We start from the raw sequence: 20,905 nt of genomic DNA, 5'->3' as shown, positions 1-20,905 counted from the left end.
AATTAAATCAGCACCCAGCTCCCATCCATGCCAGTTGTGAGATGGTGAAGGATCATGATCCCCAGTTGACCAATGGGAAAACTAAAGAACAGAAGTGTGTGATTTAGTCCACACTGCTGCAGAATGGAAAATATGCAAATCTTCCCCAACTTGGAGGGGGGGAGGAGGAATTGGCCTGAGCTAAGTTTCTAAATCTACAATCATTTGAATTCTGGAAAACTTCTGTGTGTTTTATCAGCCAGAATTGGGAAGCCCTGAAGTCTGTGTGGAGAAGGTGACCAAACTTTCCCTCATCAGACTGAACTTTAAAACCTTTTTCAGATCAAACATTGCTTTGTTCAACTCTTTGCTTAACCTTCCACGATTGGTCATCAACCTTTGACCTCAACATCCCACTTCTTCCCTCCCTTTCTCCCCTGACTTGACTGAGCTCTGGTGGAGTGCAGAAATTCAGTGCAGAAGCAACTATTGACTAGCTTTGTCTCTGATTTTTCCCTGCTCTAAAGCCAGCGTGCCTGTCACTGTACGTTGCAGATCACGTCCTATAGGCGAGGAATCTGAGACACCACAAGGTAAGAGGAATTGGTTCCACAGTCCTGCTTGCTTCCAATGAGATTTTCATGTTCATTAACATGGTTTCTCATGGACTCATCCCACTTTGTAGAAATCTACACACTCCAGCCATCGCTGGACTGCTTGTCTGTGGGGGATCCCTGACTAGTGCTGAGGGGCTGTAATTGTAGAGTTCTGTCTAGGTTGCCTAGAGATCCTGGTTACGCCATGTGCTGCTCACTATAATGCCTGCAAACCCTTCACTTCTTAAACTGTAAAGTGGGGAGCAGTTGTTTCAAGGAGGTTTGGAAAGTCCTGGCTTTATCTCACTCGTCTCTCTAAAATGCTGTACGCCTCAGGTTGGGAACCTCAGTGGGGCACCTACTTTTCCTGGGAATTTCACACACACACAAAAAAGCTCTTGTGGGAGCTCCTTAATATTTGTTAAGCTTTCAAACACTCGAAGCAAATAATAGTGACTGATTTCTTAGCGCTACTTCTAGCATGGTGTGGAGGGAACACACCTCTGGCATGTTTGTTAGAGAATTATCCATAAGTTTGTAACACTTGTGAACGTTGCCCTTTGTCAGAAGACAACGTTGTTGAGCAAAGGTACTGGAATGGAAAATTACTGGGATATGTGGACCCTGACTCTGGTGTGGGAGGAGGAGGAGGTTTCTAAAGTGTGTTCTGGGTGTTGACTCTTGAACTTCCCATGATCAATGCAAGAGACTGCTTGGAGCCTTGCAATTTTGAGCTGATTAAGCAATTCTCTACCTGACCCTGCCACTCCAGCATTAGGCTAGAAGGGTGCACACAAAAAAAAAACCTTACCTATGGGAGTGTTGCCATTGACTGCAGTCAGACTAGAATTCCACCATCTGTGTTTAAAACATGACCACTGGAGTAAGGCAGGCAATCTTCTCTGCTCTATTTAGGTTTGCATCCATGCCCTTTGCAGTGGTATCTGAGCACCTTTCAGTAAGGTTTGTATTGCCAGGGCCCCACGTATGTGGAATTCACTGGCTTTATGTTCTTATGATACTGGGTCAGACCAAAGGTCCATCTAGCCCAGTATCCTGTCTTCCAACAGTGGCCAATGCCAGGTGCCCAGAGGGAATTAACAGAACAGGTAATCATCAAGTGATGCATTCCCAGCTTCTGGCAAACAGGCTAGGGACACCATCCCTGCCCATCCTGGCTAATAGCCATTGATGGACCTATCCTCCATGAACTTATCTAGTTCTTATTTGAACTGTTAAAGTCTTGGCCTTCACACCATCCTCTGGCAAAGATTCCACAGGGGTTTTTTTGTTTTAAATCTCCTGCCTATTAATTTCATTTGGTGACCCCTAGTTCTTGTGTTATGAAAAGGCGTAAATAACACTTCCTTATTTACTTTTTCCACACCTGTCAAGATTTTATAGACTTACATTCCCCCTTAGTCGTCTCTTTTTTCCAAGCTGAAAAGTCCCAGTCGTCTTAATCTCTCCTCATACGGAAGCCGTTCCATACCCCTAATCATTTTTGTTGCCCTTTTCTGAACCTTTTCCAATTCCAATACATCTTTTTTTAGATGGGCTGACCACATCTGTATGCAGTATTCAGGATGTGGGTGTACCATGGATTTATATAGAGGCAACATATTTTCTGTCTTATCTATCCCTTTCTTAATGATTCCCAACATTCTATTAGCTTTTTTTGACTTCCGAAGAATGCATCTGAGCTTAGCCTGGTTATAGAAAAAGCAATGCCTAGACACTATGATGATAGGCACTAAGGCACGTGTCTTTACAAGGGCTTTTAGCTTTGAAAATTTGGACATTGGGCTATCACAGACAGCATGTCTGTGCCTGTAAATAACCCTGTCCTTGCACTTGACTGAGAGCTGAGTTGGGGCTTGCAGCTTGCTGCTGCTCTTCCCAACATCCTGAAATGGGAGATATGATGCAAAATCAGTCACTTATACAATATTGGTGGAGCAGTTCTAATACTCAGAAAAACCTTCTCCAGTGAAAATGGTAGACTAAAAGTAAGGAAAGCAATAGCAGTTCTGGCTGTCCATGTACACAGCAGAGATCCTTGGGTGCAGATCTCAATCTTGCCTTGACCCCTTGCTCATTGCTCCCAATGGGAATGAAATGTTCAGAAGCTAACGCTGGGGGTAGCTTTCCTGGCTATTCACCTGCAGCTCTTCACTCTGTTGCTAGCTATCTCTGTAGCACTTGTCACCACTGCATTGTTAATTATGATGTAAATAATAAAAGTGGCTACCACCCTCAAGCAAGATCATTGTGCTAGCCATTCTGCAGACACCTAACAAGGCCATTTCGGCCCTGGAGAGCTTGCAAACTAAAGAGAAAAGATGGCAAAGAATGAGAGGAAGGATTATCATCTCCATTCTAGATGAGGCCCAGCTTAAGTGATTTTTACACAAGGTCATGCACAGTGTTTGTGATAGAGCCAGGAATGGAACTCGGATCTGTGTCATAGACCACTGTGTTAATCACAAAGCCACCCTTCCTTCCCAATACCATTCAATCCAAATGCCTTTGAGTCAAAATTGTACTGCCAGAGGCCACACTTTCCTGCTAGTGAAACCGTATCTCTGGAATCACTCTAGATAAATGCACCTCATCTTGCACCTAGCCATAAAGTATGCCATGCTGGGTTACTGTGGTGATGGGCACTATGGGAAAACCTAAGATAGACCCATCTTTTTGCAAAGGCTCTCCATGGAGTACTGAGTCCTGGGCGAGTAGCCAAGTTTCCATTCCTTCTCTTTCAAGCTAGACAGAAGCCTGGTCTGTATGCTGCAGAGCATTGGATATCTGATCAAACCCAGTGTTAAGCCATGTAACAATGCATGTAGAAACCATAGTGATGGAAGCCTTACAAACAGGTGTACTAAACACTGCGCATTCCACTGTGCCTACACGAGGCTGGGGTGCTATGCTACTGCTGATCAGAGCAACATAAGAGGTGGTGGGATTTATAATCCCTGCACAAGCAGAGGTGTGACCAACAGTCAGTGATCGTTGTTTGGCTAACCTGTGCCTTGAGAGTGACATTCTGATAGCCCCTTTTCTGCTTGGCCTGATTTCCCGATCAGTAATACTGACATAACTTGCAGGGGCACAGTGACTGTTAATGAATGTAAAAGTGCATTGAGATCTTCATACAGCAGTTGGCACTGGACAGGCACCTTGTAGGACTGTCATTTTAAAAGACCATTTTACTGTCCTCTCACTCTTCTGACTTGGTATTTCCCATGTTTTAAAAAAAAAATTGGGGATATACTATCTCCTAGAACTGGAAGGGACCTCAAAAGGTCATCGAGTCCAGCCCCCTGCCTTCACTAGCAGGACCAAGTACTGATTTTTGCCCCAGATCCCTAAGTGGCCCCCTCCAAGGATTGAACTCACAACTCTGGATTTAGCAGGCCAATGCTCAAACCACTGAGCTATCCCTTTCAATAACATAATGTAGAGCTGGGACTGAGCATGGAGCTCATCTCCTGCTAAGGACTAGGAAAATGTTTAGAATAGCGCTGTCAAGGGATTAAAAAAAATTAATCATGATTAATTGCGCTGTTAATAATAGAATACCATTTATTTAAATATTTTTGGATGTTTTCTTTTTTCAAATATTTTGATTTCAGTTACAACACAGAATACAAGTTTACAGTCCTCACTTTATATTTATTTTTATTACAAATATTTGCACTGTAAAAAACAAGAGATATTATTTTTCAGTTCACCTAATACAAGTACTGTAGTTTAGTCTCTTTATCATGAGTTGAACTTACGAATGTAGAATTCTGTACAAAAAATAACTTCAAAATAAAACATTCTAAAATTTTAGAGCCTAGAAAGTCCCCTCAGTCCTACTTCTTGTACAGGCAATCGCTCAGACAAACAGTTTTGTTTACATTTGCAGGAGATAATGCTGCCCACTACTCGTTTACAATCTCACCTGAAAGTGAGAACAGGCATTCGCATGACACTGTTATAGCTAGTGTCGCAAGATATTTATGTGCCATATATGCTAAAGATTCATGTGTCCCTTCATGCTTCAACCACCCTTCCAGATAGCGGTGACGGGTTCTGCTCATTAATGATCCAAAGCAGTGAGGACCGATGCATGTTCACTTTCATCATCTGAGTTAGATGCCACCAGCAGAAGGTTGATTTTCCTTTTTGGTGGTTCGGATTCTGTAGTTGCCACATCAGTGTGTTGTGCTTTTAAGACTTCTGAAAGCATGCTCCACACCTCATCCCTCTCAGATTTTGGAAGGCACTTCAGATTCTTAAACCTTGGGTCGAATGCTGTAGCTATCTTTAAAATTTTCACATTGGTACCGTCTTTGCATTTTGTCAAATCTGCAGTGAAATTGTTCTTAAAATGAACATCATCTGCTGGGTCACTTGAGACTGCTACAACATGAAATGTATTACAGAATGTGTGTAAAACAGCAGGAAACATACAATTCTCCCCCAAGGAATTAAGTCATAAATTTAATAATGCATTATTTTTTTAACGAGCGTCATCAGCGTAGAAGCATGTCCTCTAGAGTGGTGGCCAAAACATGAAGAGGCATATAAATGTTTAGCATATCTGGCATGTAAATACCTTGCAATGCCAGCTACAAAAGTGCCACGTGAATGCCTGTTCTCACTTTCAGGTGACATTGTAAATAAAAAGGGGACAGTGATTATCTCCCATAAATGTAAACAAACTTGTTTGTCTTAGCAATTGGCTGAACAAGAAGTAGGACTGAGTGGACTTGTAGGCTCTAAAGTTTCACGTTCTTTTGTTTTTGAATGCAGTTATGTAACCAAAAAAAATCTACATTTGTAAGTTGCACTTTCATGATACAGATTGCACTACAGTAACTGAATGAGGTGAATTGAACAATACTGTCTTGTTCAGGGCCGGCTCTAGGTTTTTTGCAGCCCCAAGCAAAAAAAATGTTGGCTACCCCTGACCCCAACCCTGGGCTCCTCGCCACACCCCACTGCCACCCCAGCTCTGGGCTCTCCCCCCCGCCCCCCGCACCTCCTATGCCCCAGCCCTGGGCTCTCCCGCTTCCCACCTGCACCCTCCTTCCGCCCCAGCCCTGGGTCACTGGTAACTTGCTCCCAGGACGGGTCATTCAGCAGGAATTTTGAATGTGCACAGAACAGACAGGATTGGTTCCCATATGGTTACAGAGCTGCAGTAAAGTGGAACAATTTTCAGCTTGTGTGATTTGGAGGATATCTGGATGCATATTACAAGACTGTCCTACATAAATGAGGAAAAGTTGAGGTGCCTTTATTATTCTTTTGTTCCACTCTTTGTTTCTATGGGGAATTTGTCAATGCAATATCACAGTCTTCCTTTTAAACAACTAAAACTAAAAAAAAAAAGGGAATGGCTGTTGAAAATAGCAATTCCAGTCCTAATAACTACTGGGAAGCATTTCTTAATCAATTTTATTCTACTTTTTCTACAGCAAGTTACAGTGGATCAGTATATTTGATTTGGGAGAAATGAAGTAACAGCTGCCTGAGTTAAGCTTGAGCACTCCTGAATTTTGCGGTGTTCAAATCTGGAAGGCAGGTGCTAGATTCCCTTTCTGAATATTAGCTAAATCTGGAAAGGAAAAGTCAATTTCTGCTTCCACGGCTCAGAAGTGGAAATCCTCCTACGTGCCTGGTACCATATCTAAAGCTGCCCAGGTCCAGAGCCTCCCCTCCCTTACTTATCATTTTAACTTCTGGTGGGATCCATGTACCTCCCTTGCTAGGCTTCAGATAGAGAGGTGCACTGTCCATTTAGTCCACCCAATTCCTTCTTTGGGGGCTGCAATGTGAGGTCACACCAGTATCCCTAATCCAGTCTGGGGAAGCCTTCTGAAGGGGATATCTGGGCCAAAGCCTACTCCTTAGGCATACTACTAGGGTTATCGTACGTCCGTATTTTCACGGACTTGTCTGGGGTTTTGGGTTTTAAATAGCCGTCCGGGAATTTGTAAAACTCTCAAAAGGTCCGGGATTTCTTACAATGCAAAGTGCGGTGCGGCTGACAGGGCGGCTCAGCCAGATTGAGCCGCTCGCATGGGGCCTCCAGCAGCCAGAGCCCCTCTCCTGCTCCCCCCCTCCCCTGCAGCCTCAGCGTGCCACCCCAGCAGCGTTTGGGGGGGGGCGCTGTGTGCTCCACAGGGGAACACAGCAGCATGTATGCAGCAGCATGTCTGGCGCCACGTGGAGTCAAACATGCTGGTCTGAGTGGCACGGTAAGGAGGCTGGGGGGTTGGAGAAGGGGTAGAGGGTTGGGGGGGCAGTCAAGGGACAGGGAGCGGGGGGGTTGGATGGGGTGGAGGTTCGGCGGAGTAGTCAAGGGAAGGGAGAAGTGGGGGTTAGATGGGGCAGGGGTTCTGGGGGGGCAGTCAGGGGACAGGCAGCGGTTGAATAGGCATGGGAGTCCCGGGGTTTGTCAGGGGACAGGTAGGGGGTGGGGTCCTAGGAGGGAAGTTGGGGGGGTCTCAGGAGGGGGCAGTCGGGGACAAGGAGAAGGGAGGTTTAGATGGGGGCGAGGTTCCAAGGGGCAGTTAGGGGCAGGGGTCCCGGGAGGGGGCAATCAGGGGACAAGGAGCAGCGGTGCTTAGATAGGGGGTGGGGTCCCGGGGGCAGTTAGGGGCAGGGGTGCCGGGATGGGGTGATCAGGGGACAGGGAGCAGGGGTGGTTGGATGGGTTGGCGTTTCTGTGGGGGGCAGTCAGGGGGTTGGAACTGGGAGGCAGTGGATGGCGGCAGAGCAGGGCTAACCTCCCTCCCCGTGGAGTGTCCTATTTTTTGAATGTTAAAATATGGTATCCCTACCCTTCACAGTGCAGCTCTCCATTCACAGCAGGCTGCAGCATGAGGTCTCAGCTCCCTCCCTCCCTTTCCTGTTGATAGTGGCAAAGGGAATGCTGGGAAATGTAGTTCTTTCCCTGCTCCAGGGCTGGCTCTATAGGCAGGGAGCTAACCAAGGAACTACAGCTCCCAGAGCCCCCTGTTGGTTCTCAGCTCCTATGCTGGATCCCTGCTGCCCCTGCAAATGGGCTGCCCCAAGCACCTGCTTGCTTTGCTGGTGCCTAGAGCTGCCCCTGGTCTTGTTTATTTTTTATTACAAATATTTGCACTGTAAAAATGATAAAGTGAGCACTGTACACTTTGATTTCAATTACAACACAAAATACAATATATTTGAAAATGTAGAAAAACATCCAAAAATATTTAGTACATTTCAATTGGTATTCTATTGTTTAACAGTGCTGTTAAAACTCCAATTTATTGCAATTAATTTTTTAATCACGATTGTTTTGAGTTAATCGTGTGAATTTAACTGCGATTAATCGACAGCCCTGAGGCATAGAATGATTTCCATATGAAGTTTACAATCAGGGGCGGCTCTATGTATTTTGCTGCCCCAAGCATGACAGGCAGGCGGCTTTCAGCGGCATGCCTGCAGGAGGTCCGCTGATCACGCGGATTCGGTGGCATGCCTGCAAGAGGTCCGCCGGTTCCACACCTTCGGCATACCCACCGCCAAAGCTGCAGGACCGGCGGACCTCCTGCAGGCATGCCACCGAAGGCAGCCTGACTGCTGCCCTCACGGCGACTGGCAGGCCGCCCCAAGGACGCACTTGGTGTGCTGGTGCCTGGAGCCACCCATGTTTACAATGGGACTAGTGAGTTTGGAGAGGAGATGGATACAGTGGCTGTTATGTCCATGAGTCCATTTGGAGGGATGGCTCATGCAAGGCTTGCAGCTGGATTGTAACTTCTCTTTCTGGTTTCAGGAGGATGCATCTATTCATGTGGTTGATCATCAGCCTCTGGGGTGCAGTAGCTCCTCAGTACCACTCTGTGGAAGATATCTGCACTGCAAAGCCAAGGGATATCCCAGTGAATCCCATGTGCATTTACCGTAACCCTGAGAAGAAGGAGAGTGAGGGGCTAGGGTTGGAGCAAGTGAAGGAGAAGATTCCAGAATCTACTAATCCCCGTGTCTGGGAGTTATCAAAGGCCAACACTCGCTTCGCCACAGAATTCTACAAATACCTGGCAGACTCCAAAAATGACAATGAAAACATCTTCATGTCACCCCTCAGCATTTCCACAGCCTTTGCGATGACCAAACTCGGTGCTTGCGGTAACACCCTCCAGCAGCTCATGGAGGTGAGTGGCACCATCTCAGCTTCTTCAAGTTGCTGTCCTAACAACTGAGGTTAGAGCAAGCTGCCAGCTGTTTGTCGGTGATAAATCTCTCTCGGGCTCCTCCACTCAGGACATTTCCCTGCTTAGAGAGAGAGAGACCTCTCAGCTAAACAAGCCCCTTGTCAGGACACCTTTCCTGTTGGAGAGCACTGCAGGAAGCTCCAGGCTGGTTTTCCCCTGGTCTGTTGGGAATCCCAACTCCTAGATCCAGTGGTTGGAGTAAATTCTTCTGATGCATGCTGGGTTCGGGCCTATTGACTCCATATGGAGGAGCGGGAAACTTTTCAAGGGGCACAGAGGAGAAGTCAAATACTTGGCTTCTAGTGGACCTGACAATATGTAGCTAGGCAATGTTAGACATGCAGGGATAGATCATTCTAACCTGGGCATGGGGTTAGTGTTAGCTCCTCCCTGTTCCTACAGCAGCCCAAACTCAGGATGCCCCTACCCCAGGAAAATAATTCTCCTGTCGCTCCATGGAAATGCTGCCGGACAAAGGCTACCTCCTGGAATGAATAAGGGATGAGGTGGAGACCACACACTGACTTCTGTGTTCATATAAAACAAATTCACGGCATCACCCAATATCCAGGAAACTGAGTGCCTTACTGATCTCAAGGCACTTAACTGCACTGAGGGTCTTCTATCACAGTCTGTGCCTGCCCTAGGGAAATCTATGGTGCTAACCACTGAGTGGTTCCACCAGAGTGCTTCTAATGAACCTCAGGCTGATCCAGCTCCCATTGAAGTCAATGGCATAAGTCCCATTGATGCTAATGCAGCTGGATGCAGCCCCTTGTGAGCTCACATGTGCAACTGCTTCCAACGGTGCATGGCTAAGCTAGCACCATTCGCAATAGATTTGGAAGACAGGCTCAGTGTCTTCACTTTGCTAGGGATCCCATTAGCAAAAAATATGAATCAATGAAAAGGTGCCTGAGGCATCTCCCTGGAGCCAGCTCAAGAGCATTCTCCAGATCCACACCCAGTTGTTCCTGGGTGGTGACTCTCGGGTAGCCTGAGTGAAACGAGCTTCCACTGGCATGAGCGTCTCTTTGGAAAAACTGAAAATAAAGCTGACACAGAGCAGTTGAAGTGAGGAGCAGGGGTTTCTGGTTCTCACAATAGCCAGCAAAGGGCACTTCAGGCATGTGTCACTAGCTGTAACTCTTGTGACTTTCAGGGTCTCTAGTTTCCTACTGGGGCCATGGCAGTGTTAGTTTTCAGAGGGCTCCTCCATAGCATGTATGAAAACTCCATGGGACAGAAGCCAATAGAGGGGAGTGCAGCTGAGAATATAAATGGCTTGTGCCCGTTTGTATTTGGCATTAGATCTCAAAGCAGAAGTTACTGCACCAAGGTAAGTGCTCCTGCCTCATGAGTAAATGATTGCATGGGCCGTAGCAAAGCGGCAGTTCCAGAAACAAGATCCACCCATTACCCGAATGGCAGATTGTTTGAGCCCGCAATTATATTAGGATTCTAGCTCTGTTCATTTGGCTTGTACTGCTCCGCTTTGACTAACCCAGTGAGAGGTGTGCTCCGGGAGGCACAGGACTGTGAGCCAGATGTGCTAGTTCTTTGGCTGACACCAGTTTCCTCTGTAGCGGAGTCATTTGTCTAAGGTACCTAGATGCACCCCCATTACTGTCCTATCCGAGCACCCCACAATCTTTAATGTATTTATCCTCCCAATGCCCCTGTGAGGTAGGGAAGTTTCAGAAGGGGCACTCAGGCCCAGGGAGGCTAGGGCTTTGTCTGCCTGGGAAAGTTATACTAGTGTAAATAAGGAATTTAAACCACTGTCATTACATTGGTGTAACACCCCAGGTGGACTTTTATTCCTGAATAAGCATGTCCACATGGATAGTTACTGGTATGATTGCAGTGGTGTGACTATACTGGTGGTATAACTAGAAACATTTCCTGGGTAGACAAACCCTTAGTGGCCTGCCCAAAGTCGTGCAGAAATCCTGCAGCAGAGATGTTTCCCAGGCTAGTGCCCAGGATTTAAAAGAATCCAGGTCTCCTGATTCCACGTGCAGCAGCCATAAGGGCTCCACTCGCTTCCTGAAAGGAGAGAGGGAGCACAGTTGGTGAATGAGAATTGTGAGGCTGTTCTTGGTGTAAGGTAGAGGCTTAAAAGAAGCGATCAGACAAAAGGGGCAATTGGGGAGGGGCATGGGCAGGGTGTAGTCTGAGCATGGGAGAGGAGACATCTGTGCTTTGAAGGGGATGAGAAGAAAGAGGAGCAGCCGTATGATTTTTATATAGACTTTCTTTGTTAAATGGTGTTTGTATTCTGGACAGTTCAAAGCCTTGTTTCTGCACAGCTGCACCCAGCTTTCATGCAGAGAGATGGGCTCAGCTGAAAAGTTTGTGGATGTGTCTAAACTCCACAAATCTCCAGACCCTATCCAGGGGGTTGGATCAGGCCTATCTCTGCTTCCATGTGAATAAAACCAAACAAACCAAGAGCTCTCACCAAGTCCAGAGTGAGTGGTCCAGTGTGCCTGTGGAGTTATTGAGTAGTTATCAGCCTGTCCCCTCTGCCTGTGGCTACAGGAAATGGGGAGCCATGTCTGTGATTCCGTCTCTCTCCTTTGGTTCCCTAGGTTTTCCGGTTTGACACCATTTCAGAGAAGACATCTGATCAGATCCACTTCTTCTTTGCCAAGCTGAATTGCCGGCTTTATAAGAAGGCCAACAAATCCTCAGAGCTGGTGTCAGCCAATCGTCTCTTTGGGGAGAAATCTCTGACCTTCAACGAGACCTACCAGAACATCAGTGAGGTGGTTTATGGAGCCAAACTCTGGCCCTTGAACTTCAAAGTGAGTCTGAAGGACTTTGGTTTCTATCCCTTTCCAAATCCTTGTGCTGTTGATGATAAATTCTCTCCCTTACCTCGCTTGAGCGACCTAGTGGGTGCTGTGAACCAGGGGCTGCGTATGACTTGAGTGTGCTTGAATGCAGCACAGTTTTGCTACTGACCGAACCTGCTTTAAGCTCAGATTCTGGTTCATCCATTTACAAGCTTCTCACTTCTGAGTATTGCAGTATGGTGCTCAGAACACACTGTCTGCATGGGGAACATGCCCCCCCACTTCTTGGTGGCTGCCTCCTACAGAGAGAGACAATGGGGTGTTGAAAATCCCCATGTAACTTATTGTTTTGGGTCTATTCCTCCAGGAAAAGCCGGAGCAGTCCAGGGCTCTAATTAATGAGTGGATCGCTAATAAAACTGAGAAGCGCATTACTGACGTGATCCCTGAGGGAGCCATTGATGACCTCACTGTCCTGGTGCTGGTCAACACCATTTACTTTAAGGTACGGGAAACAACCCTAGGGAAATCTGCTCCCCGGGGGAGAGGGGAAGTCTATAGCCAGGCTTTGGGTGGGGTGATGAGAAGTCAGTAGATGACTCTCTCAGCCCAGACATACTGAAGCTTTAAGAAACGAAGATGCTGGCTCAGACCTGTCAGCTGTGATGACTCAGGGGACAGCAGTGAAAACCCAGACACACCAACATTGGGACAGAGAACTTAAAAGTGAAGCTCACTATAAGGGAGAGAGGGGTGCAAACCAACCCAAAAACCTGGACCTTCTCATCCCTGATCTTTGTGTTGTGGGGAGAGGTCTGGAATCCAGATCAGAATTCCTTGCCTGGCCCCTATTTGGGTTGTGCCAAAATCTCAGATCCAAACACCCCTAAGATATGGCAAGGGTCTGAAATTTGAATCTAGCTCCAAATTCTACAGCCCCGAAAGTACATCTGACCGCTCTGATTTCATTTCCCAAGCTGTGGTGAGATGCACAGTCAACAATCAGCACAACTGGGGACAAGCCAGTGAGTTCTGTATGTCAATTCCATTTCAGGGAGGTGGGGGGGGGGCCGAAGAGCATCCTTCCGGGATAGGGGAGTTGTCTGTTCCGTAACCAGCTCTGCCACTGAGCTATGTGGTGTCAGCTAAGTCACTTAGCCTCTCTGTGTCCATTTCCCTATCCGTAGCCGCCTCCTCACTGTGGGTGTGGGGGGAGGTTGTGAGGCTAACCTCATTTGTTCACTACAGAAATGCAAAGCACTATTCACCACAACAGTGGTGAGCCAGCTCCTTCTCTTACAAAACTTTGGGGGATTCAGGTTCAATGGGATCTTGATCTCCGTTTGCTTCTGAAAAACGGAATCCTTGTTGAAGTTTTGCAACAGCCAAAACTGCCCCTAGTCCTTCCTATCACTAGCATGGACAATGGGAGGTGCTACTAGTAACAAATGGGAAGCCAATGATGATCTGGAGAACGTCCCTTTTTGAAGAGGTGAGAGCAATGCACTGATTCCCCCATGGCTCAGCGTGCACTGGGCCATGGGGCTGGGATTCTTGGATCTGTGGCTGATTACTGTCTGTCTTTATGGTCTCCCAGGGGCACTGGAAATCTGAGTTCCCTGCTCAAAACACAAAAAGGGATAAGTTCTATAGAAGCGACGGCCAGATCTGTGCCACCCCCATGATGTACCAGGAGAACAAGTTCCGTCACGTCTCTGTCCCCAGAGACCACGTGCAGGTGGTGGAGCTACCATACAAAGGGGATGACATCACCATGGTTCTCATCCTGCCAACCATGGGCACATCTCTTGGAGAAGTGGAGCGGGACCTGACACCAGAGCGGCTGCAGGGCTGGCTGGGCTCTATGGAGGAGATCTCACTCTCTGTCTACCTCCCCCGCTTCCGCATCGAAGACAACTTCAGCTTGAAGGAGAAGCTGCAGCACATGGGGCTCGTGGATCTTTTCAGCCCTGAAAGTGCCAAGCTGCCAGGTCAGTCCTGGCAGGTTCCCACACTGAGAGCAGAGGGAGGGAAATGAAATGAAGCAGCACTGTGTGGAGGGGGGCCAGATACCTGAAAGCAGTGCTAGAACTGTAGTGGCTTCTCCACTGAGCTGTGCACAAGTGTCCTGATCACAAAATCCAGAGACACCACTGGGGAAAAGTCCCCTCTGATCCTAGGGTTGGCCTGTGTGGGTCAGGGTTGAATCTACAGAGGAAGGATTGTCAGATTGGCATCTTCCACCAGCACTAAACTTGCCTGTAAATTGTTCAGTGCTAAGGGCCCAAATCTACCCTTAGATACAAACACTTGGGCCCACAGTGACGTCAGGGGAAATCCTAATACAGTGGCAGCAGGGCGGAATTTGGATCTTTAGCTTGATCCTTGTCATCATTTCATTTGCCCTTTCCCAATAAGTGTCATCGTCTGCCTCAAACTCCTTCTGTGTGAGAGCAAAATGCTTTGGTGCTCGGAGTGTTGTCTTCTCAAAAAGCTGTTCTTGAATTTCCCTGTCTGTTTATGGCTTGTTGGGTTTTTTTAGGTATAGTTGCAGAGGGCCGTACAGACCTGTATGTGTCCGATGCTTTCCACAAAGCCTTCCTTGAGGTAAGCCTTGCTTTCCGGTGCTCTCCTGTAGTTTGTTTCTTTTAATGTAACTTTTTGTTTAGTCTTTTTAACAGCAAAAACCTTTCTCTTCCTTCCTCTCGCCTCCGATAAACTTAAAATTGTGCCACTCATCTCCAATCGAAGACTGTGACTCTTCTGGGTTCCAGTCTGTGGCAGGGGAAGATATGGCACCGAAACCACCAACAATTGAATTCCAAAGCCAACAGCACAAAGTAGAACATGTGGTTTGGAGTTTGTAAAGAACCTAGGGGCTGAGCCAAACCTTGTTGAAGTCAAGTCTTCCCATTGACTTCAGAGGGCTTTGGATCAGACCCCTACAGCATTGTTGGGCCTATACAAGAAATACCCTGTAAGGCTGGCTGCCAAAGAATGGGGGTGCGGGTGCGGTGAATCCAGGGTTTCGGCAGGGCAACAAATTCAATGTCGTCGTTTTAGTTACAGTTCTGATCCGGTGCTTTAATATTAAAGTTGTTTGTCCTGGGAAGTTATGAGACAATAAATATCCTTTTACTTAACAATAAAACTTGCTTTAAAACATTTCAATAGCCAGTGATTGTAATTATAGAATATCAGGGGTTGGAAGGGACCACAGGAGGTCATCTAGTCCAACCCCTTGCTCAAAGTAGGACCAATCCGCAACTAAATCATCTCAGCCAGGGCTTCGTCAAGCCTGACCTTAAAAACCTCTAAGGAAATAGATTCCACCGCCTCCCTAGGTAACCCAGTCCAGTGCTTCACCACCCTCCTAGTGAAAAAGTTTTTCCTAATATCTAACCTAAACCTCCCCCACTGTAACTTGAGACCCTTACTCCTTGTTCTGTTACCTCAGTGGTCTCCAACCTTTTCATCTGGTGGGCGCCAGATGAAGGACCGTGGCGGTGGTGGAGCATCCGCTGAAATGCCGCCTCTTGATGATGTCGCTTGTCAGCGGCAAGCGGCGTCATTGAGAGGCGTCGCCGCCAAAATGCTGCAGAAATTCACAGCATTTCGGCAGATGCTTGACCGCCGGCCAGGACGCGGGTGCATTTAGATGCCCCTGCGGGCACGATGGCACCCACAGGCACTGCATTGGGGACCCCTGTGTCATCTGGTACCACTGAGAACAGTCTAGATCCATCCTCTTTGGAACCCCCTTTCAGGTAGTTGAAAGCAGCTATCAAATCCCCCCTCATTCTTCTCTTCTGCAGACTAAACAATCCCAGTTCCCTCAGCCTCTCCTCATAAATCATGTGCTCCAGCCCCCTAATCATTTTTGTTGCCCTCCGCTGGATTCTTTCCAATTTTTCCACATCCTCCTTGTAGTGTGGGACCCAAAACTGGACACAATACTCCAAATGAGGCCTCACCAATGTCAAATAGAGTCGAATAATCAGTCCCCTCGATCTGCTGGCAACACTCCTCCTAATGCAGCCTAAAATGCCGTAACCTTCTTGGCAACAAGGGCACACTGTTGACTCATATCTAGCTTCTCATCCACTGTAACCCCTAGGTCCTTTTCTGCAGAACTGCTGTCTAGCCCCTCGGTCCCTAGTCTGTAGCAGTGCATGGGATTCTTCCATCCTAAGTGCAGGACTCTGCACTTGTCCTTGTTGAACCTCATCAGATTTCTCTTGGCCCAATCTTCTAATTTATCTAGGTCCCTCTGTATCCTATCCCTACCCTCCAGTGTATCTGCCACTCCTCCCAGTTTAGCGTCATCTGCAAACTTGCTGATCATGCAGTCCTAGCCATCCTTCAGATCGTTAATTAAGATATTCAACAAAAATGGCCCCAGGACCGACCCTTGGGGCACTCCACTTGATACCGGCTGCCAACTAGACATGGAGTCATTGATCACTACCCATTGAGCCCGATGATCTAGCCAGCTTTCTGTCCATCATATAGTCCATTCATCCAGCTCATACTTTAACTTGTTGGCAAGAATAGTGTGGGAGGCCGTACCAAAAGCTTTGCTAAAGTCAAGGAATAACACGTCCACTGCTTTCCCCTCATCCACAGAGCCAGTTATCTCATCATAGAAGGCAATCAGGTTGGTCAGGCATGACTTGCCCTTGGTGAATCCATGCTGACTGTTCCTGATCACTTTCCTCTCCTCTAAGTGCTTGAGGACCTGCTCCATGATTTTTCCAGGGACTGAGGTGAAGCTGACTGGCCTGTAGTTCCCTGGATCCTCCTCCTTCCCTTTTTTAAAGATGAGCACTACATTAGCCTTTTTCTAGTCATCCGGGACCTCCCTCGATCACTATGAGTTTTCAAAGATAACGGTCAATGGCTCTGCAATCACATCCGCTAACTCCTTTAGCACCCTCAGATGCAGCGCATCCGGCCCCGTGGACTTGTGCTTGTCCAGCTTTTCTAAATAGTCCTGAACCACTACTTTCTCCACAGAGGGCTGGTCACTTCCTCCCCATACCGTGCTGCCCAGTGCAGTAATCTGGGAGCTGACCTATTTTGTGAAGACAGAGGCAAAAAAAGCATTGAGTACATTAGCTTTTTCCACCTCCTCTGTCACTAGGTTGCCTCCGTCATTCAGTAAGGGGCCCACACTTCCCTTGACTTTCTTCTTCTTGCTAACATACCTGAAGAAACCCTTCTTGTTACTCTTAACATCTCTTGCTGGCTGCAACTCCAAGTGTGATTTGGCCTTCCTGATTTCACTCCTGCATGCCTGAGCAATATTTTTATACTCCTCCCTGGTCATTTGTCCAATTTTCCACTTCTTGTAAGCTTCTTTTTTGTGTTTAAGATCAGCAAGGATTTCACTGTTAAGCCAAGCTGGTCGCCTGCCATATTTACTATTCTTTCTACACATCAAGACAGTTTGTTCCTGCAATCTCAATAAGGATTCTTTAAAATGATGCTGGTCTTGCTTCCGCAGCTAATGTTGCAGATTTAGAATTTTAGATTAATCTTTCTCCATCTCTAGAGTCTCCTAAATCAGCTAGGCCTAGGTCTTCAAAAGTACCTAGGCGCTGAACTCCCACTGAAACCAGTAGGAGTCGGGCGCCCAAGAACCTTTGAGAGTCAGGGCACTAGTCCCTTCTCCCCCTGTTGATGCAAGATTGTCAGTGTATTGATCAGAATAGCACAGGTGGTTTGTGGGCCTGTTTTTCACAGGACCATACTCTGATTTGCACAGGACCATACTTACACATGTGCTGGAAATCATGGGGTTACACATTGTGACAAAGTTCCTCCTCTACCTTGGTCAGTCCTGTGCTTATTGGCTGATTTGCTCGCCTCACAGATTCACCCTGTGGGTTGGGAAACAGCCCAGAGACCTTCCCCTCTGGTAGAAGCCACAGTCCAGGTCAATTCCTCCTGTGTCTGATCAGGAGTTGGGAGGTTTGGGGGGAACCCGGGCCCGCCCTCTACTCCAGGTTCCAGCTCAGGGCCCTGTGGACTGCAGCTGTCTAGAGTGCCTCCTGGTACACTTGCGCGACAGCTACAACTCCCTGGGCTACTTCCCCATGTCCTCCTCCCAACACCTTCTTTGTCCTCACCACCAGACCTTCCTCCTGATGTCTGATAATGCTTGTACTTCTCAGTCATCCAGCAGTATGGCTACTCACTCTCAGCTTCTTGCACACCTCTTGCTCCCAGTTCCTCACATGCACTTCCTCTCCTCTGGCCTGACTGGAGTGAGCCCTTTTATAGCATCAGAGGTACTTAATTAGAGTCAGGTACTTAACAGCCTCACCTGACTCTTAGCAGGCTAATTGGAGTCAGGTGTTCTCATTAGCCTGGAGCAGCCCCTGCTCTGGTCACTCAAGGAACAGAAAACTGCTTATCCAGTGGCCAATATATCTCCCTTCTTCTACTCTGCTGTTCCCAACTGGCCTGGGTCTATCACAACATATGCATCAGAGTTTGGAAGCAGATGAGTTTGAAAATCTGGCCTCTTAGGTCCAGATGCATCGAATGTTAACCAGGTGTAAAGGACTGTTTCGTGACTTTATCACATAAGATGATGCTTGTGTATTCTCCTGTGTGCTTCAGATCCATAAAACAATGGGGAAAACCTTTTAAAACCGCTCCTTGAAAATCCTCTGTTAGCTGTAGCAGAGGAGGGTGCTCTGTGGTACCATATGGAGAAGCCTGGTGTACCACCTGCAGCCAGCAGGGCCTGGGAGCTCTGCACAGAGGGAGTGAGCATTTCACAGCCAGGTGACCGTGACTTTTCTCTCATGCACTCCCAGCCAACCTGGAAGTAAAGGGGGGTGGGGGCTGCAGCATGCACATCTGTCCTATGTACATGGGGATTGTATGTTAATCTCATCTTCCATCTGATTGACAGGTGAATGAGGAAGGCAGTGAGGCAGCAGCTTCTACCGTAGTCATGATCTCGGGGCGTTCATTTCCCATGAACAAAATGATCTTCAATGCTAACAGGCCCTTCCTGCTGCTCATCCGGGAAGTTGCCATCAACACCATCATCTTCATGGGCCGAATATCCAATCCCTGCCATTAAGGAGCCGTGGCCAGGTCCCAGCTTCTCCATCCACATGAGTATCCAGTCAATAAAATATCATCTCCCCATGTCTGTCTCCTATGCAGCATTTTCTGCAGTATTGTTGGTCAGCAGTTTTGAAGGCCTCCTGGGAAGGCCCAGCTTTCTCTCAGGGCATCTGTCCTGTTATTTGACACAACCCTTACTTAGGGACTGTAACCTACTAAACTGTTTACCCCCTTGCTGTCACAGTCAGGCGAGGGAGTGTGATGCATCTCAGGTGATGTGCTCTCATCACCAGAGGAAGTCCCATCCTGCATTCTCTCTATTAAAAGGAGGCTGGATTCTCCCAGTATTTTGCACCAAGATTTATGTTGTGTATTGTTGTCTTCATTCAGGCCTCAACTGTAACTCTGATCACATCTTCCATTAAAAAAAAAAAATCCAGCAAGCTAAAACACGAATGGCCAGTGTCCTCTTTGTTATAAACCTTTCAGTACATGAGAGAGGAGCAGGTTGGGCCCGTAGAGCTCTCAATCTTTAATAAATAGGTGTTTCTCCCCAGCCCACTCTTACCCTAGTGGACAGGCATGTCAAACTTCCTGCTGGAGTGTGGTGAATCTTCCCACTCACTCATGGAGTCAGAATGCCACTTCTTGAAATTTGGTCTGCCTTGCCCCTCTGTTATGAGAGGGGAGGCTGGGCCATATTTGAGTGAGTGGTATTGCAATGCCCACTAACGCTGAGGCTCAAATTGAGAAATACTGCCCTGAAAGGTTTGGCTACTAAGGTATGTCCTTTAAAAGGTTTCCTAGGCTATGCAAAATTAGACAGCAGGATCAAAAGACTGATTTACTTAAAGTAGAATCCGTTTATTCAAATCAATGTATTGATGGTCCCAGTTCCATCCAGATTACATTGGACAGTCCCATTTTGTAAGGGAGAGGGCTCAAAATTAAATAAATAAATTCTTGCATTAGAACAATGCTAAATTAAGGCCTAACCCTGCTCCATGGAAGTCAATGGCAAAACTGTCAGGGTATATCTACACTGCAATGTAAACCCAGGGTTCAAACTCTGGCTCAAGTCTAGCTCCCCTTCTTATCTACATACACATCATGCTAACCCAAGGCTTGGAGTGAGGATCCTAGGACCCCACAAGGGTGGAGGGTTCAAACCGGGACTCAAATTCTACTAACGCTGGGCTTACAGTGCAGAGTAGATGTACCCTCAGAGAGCAGTTGCATATTACACCTTTCCATTGGCCTTCAGAAACGTCTAGTGTCTAGGCAGGACCCCAATACACATGAATTAATTGCAGTAATTTAACTGGGAAATTTTGGCCCAGTAGCTGTGGCAGAAACACCTCTGGGGGGTGGTACATGAAGCACCTGACAGCCAAAAGAGTTGCATGACCCCACTATATTGCTTTGAAATGGTATTGACTTGTCAGACATGCCTGACTGAAATCTGTTTATTCTCCAGTAAAAGGACCTGCCCGTCAAAGTTGTAAATACCTGTCAGTTACTGAAAGGGTTTTCCCCATAAGCAAATGGTTTTTTTTCATCAGCTCTGCAAATGAGTCCTGAAAGCTCCATGTTAGTTACACTTCCATTCAGAACTACAGAAATCCACAATTAAGGTAAACACACCAGCCACCACTCTGCCTCTAGCTCCTGCTAATCAGCCACCCATATTAAGGGCTTAAAGAATTCCTTTATCTACTTCATTTGCACAGTTAGTTTGTGGTGCTGAGAAACTATAGTTTCTTCTTCGAGTGATTGCTCCTATGCATTCCAGTTAGGTGTGCGCGCGCTGCGTGCACGCTCGTCGGAAGATTTTTACCCTAGCAACACTCGGTGGGTCGGCTGGGCGCCCCCTGGAGTGGCGCCGCTATAGCGCTAGATATATACCCCAGCCAACCCGTCCGCTCCTCAGTTCCTTCTTACCGCCCGTGACAGTCGTTGGAACAGTGGAGTGCTTAGTTGACCTCCACAGCCCTAGCTTCTCACTGCTTTTCTTCTCATACTTGTTGTATATAGTTAGTTAGATTAGTTTTAATAGTTTGTTGTACTCAGTGTTAGTTAGGGGAAATCGGGGGGCCTAGCCCTTTTTCCCAACCTGGTGCAGGCTCATGCCCAAGGCACCGGGATTTAAGCCGTGCTCAGCCTGCCAGCGGCCCATGCCGATTGGAGACCCTCACGA

The 20,905-nt window shown here is 47.3% G+C and overlaps 1 protein-coding gene across 2 annotated transcripts; it reads left to right on the top strand.

Annotated features, from left to right (window-relative positions):
• The first annotated feature begins 421 nt into the window (after positions 1 to 421).
• Positions 422 to 19,147, top strand: SERPINC1 (serpin family C member 1). 2 transcript variants are annotated; one of them, XM_039486797.1, is made up of 7 exons: positions 422 to 572; positions 8,383 to 8,761; positions 11,416 to 11,631; positions 11,990 to 12,127; positions 13,220 to 13,613; positions 14,165 to 14,229; positions 18,548 to 19,147. In XM_039486797.1, exons 2-7 carry the CDS (start codon positions 8,387 to 8,389, stop codon positions 18,719 to 18,721), a joined length of 1,362 nt encoding a protein of 453 aa, XP_039342731.1. In that variant the 5' UTR covers positions 422 to 572; positions 8,383 to 8,386; the 3' UTR covers positions 18,722 to 19,147. The 2 variants fall into 2 exon arrangements, with proteins under 2 accessions (XP_039342731.1, XP_039342732.1); XM_039486798.1 differs by lacking the exon at positions 422 to 572 and adding an exon at positions 6,123 to 6,152.
• The last annotated feature ends 1,758 nt before the right edge of the window (positions 19,148 to 20,905 follow it).

This window comes from Mauremys reevesii, linkage group 8, assembly GCF_016161935.1.
Source record: "Mauremys reevesii isolate NIE-2019 linkage group 8, ASM1616193v1, whole genome shotgun sequence".
Taxonomy (NCBI): domain Eukaryota; kingdom Metazoa; phylum Chordata; order Testudines; family Geoemydidae; genus Mauremys; species Mauremys reevesii.
The sequence above is the reverse complement of the archived record's forward strand: the minus strand, read 5'-3'. Positions and strand labels throughout refer to the sequence as shown.

Bases quoted from the DNA above. Each gene is read 5' to 3' on its own strand.
- SERPINC1 (XM_039486797.1), top strand. From the start codon at position 8,387: ATGCATCTATTCATGTGGTTGATCATCAGCCTCTGGGGTGCAGTAGCT. The intron at 12,128-13,219 runs GTACGGGAAACA...ATGGTCTCCCAG, and splicing joins TCAACACCATTTACTTTAAG to GGGCACTGGAAATCTGAGTT. The intron at 14,230-18,547 runs GTAAGCCTTGCT...TCTGATTGACAG, and splicing joins TCCACAAAGCCTTCCTTGAG to GTGAATGAGGAAGGCAGTGA.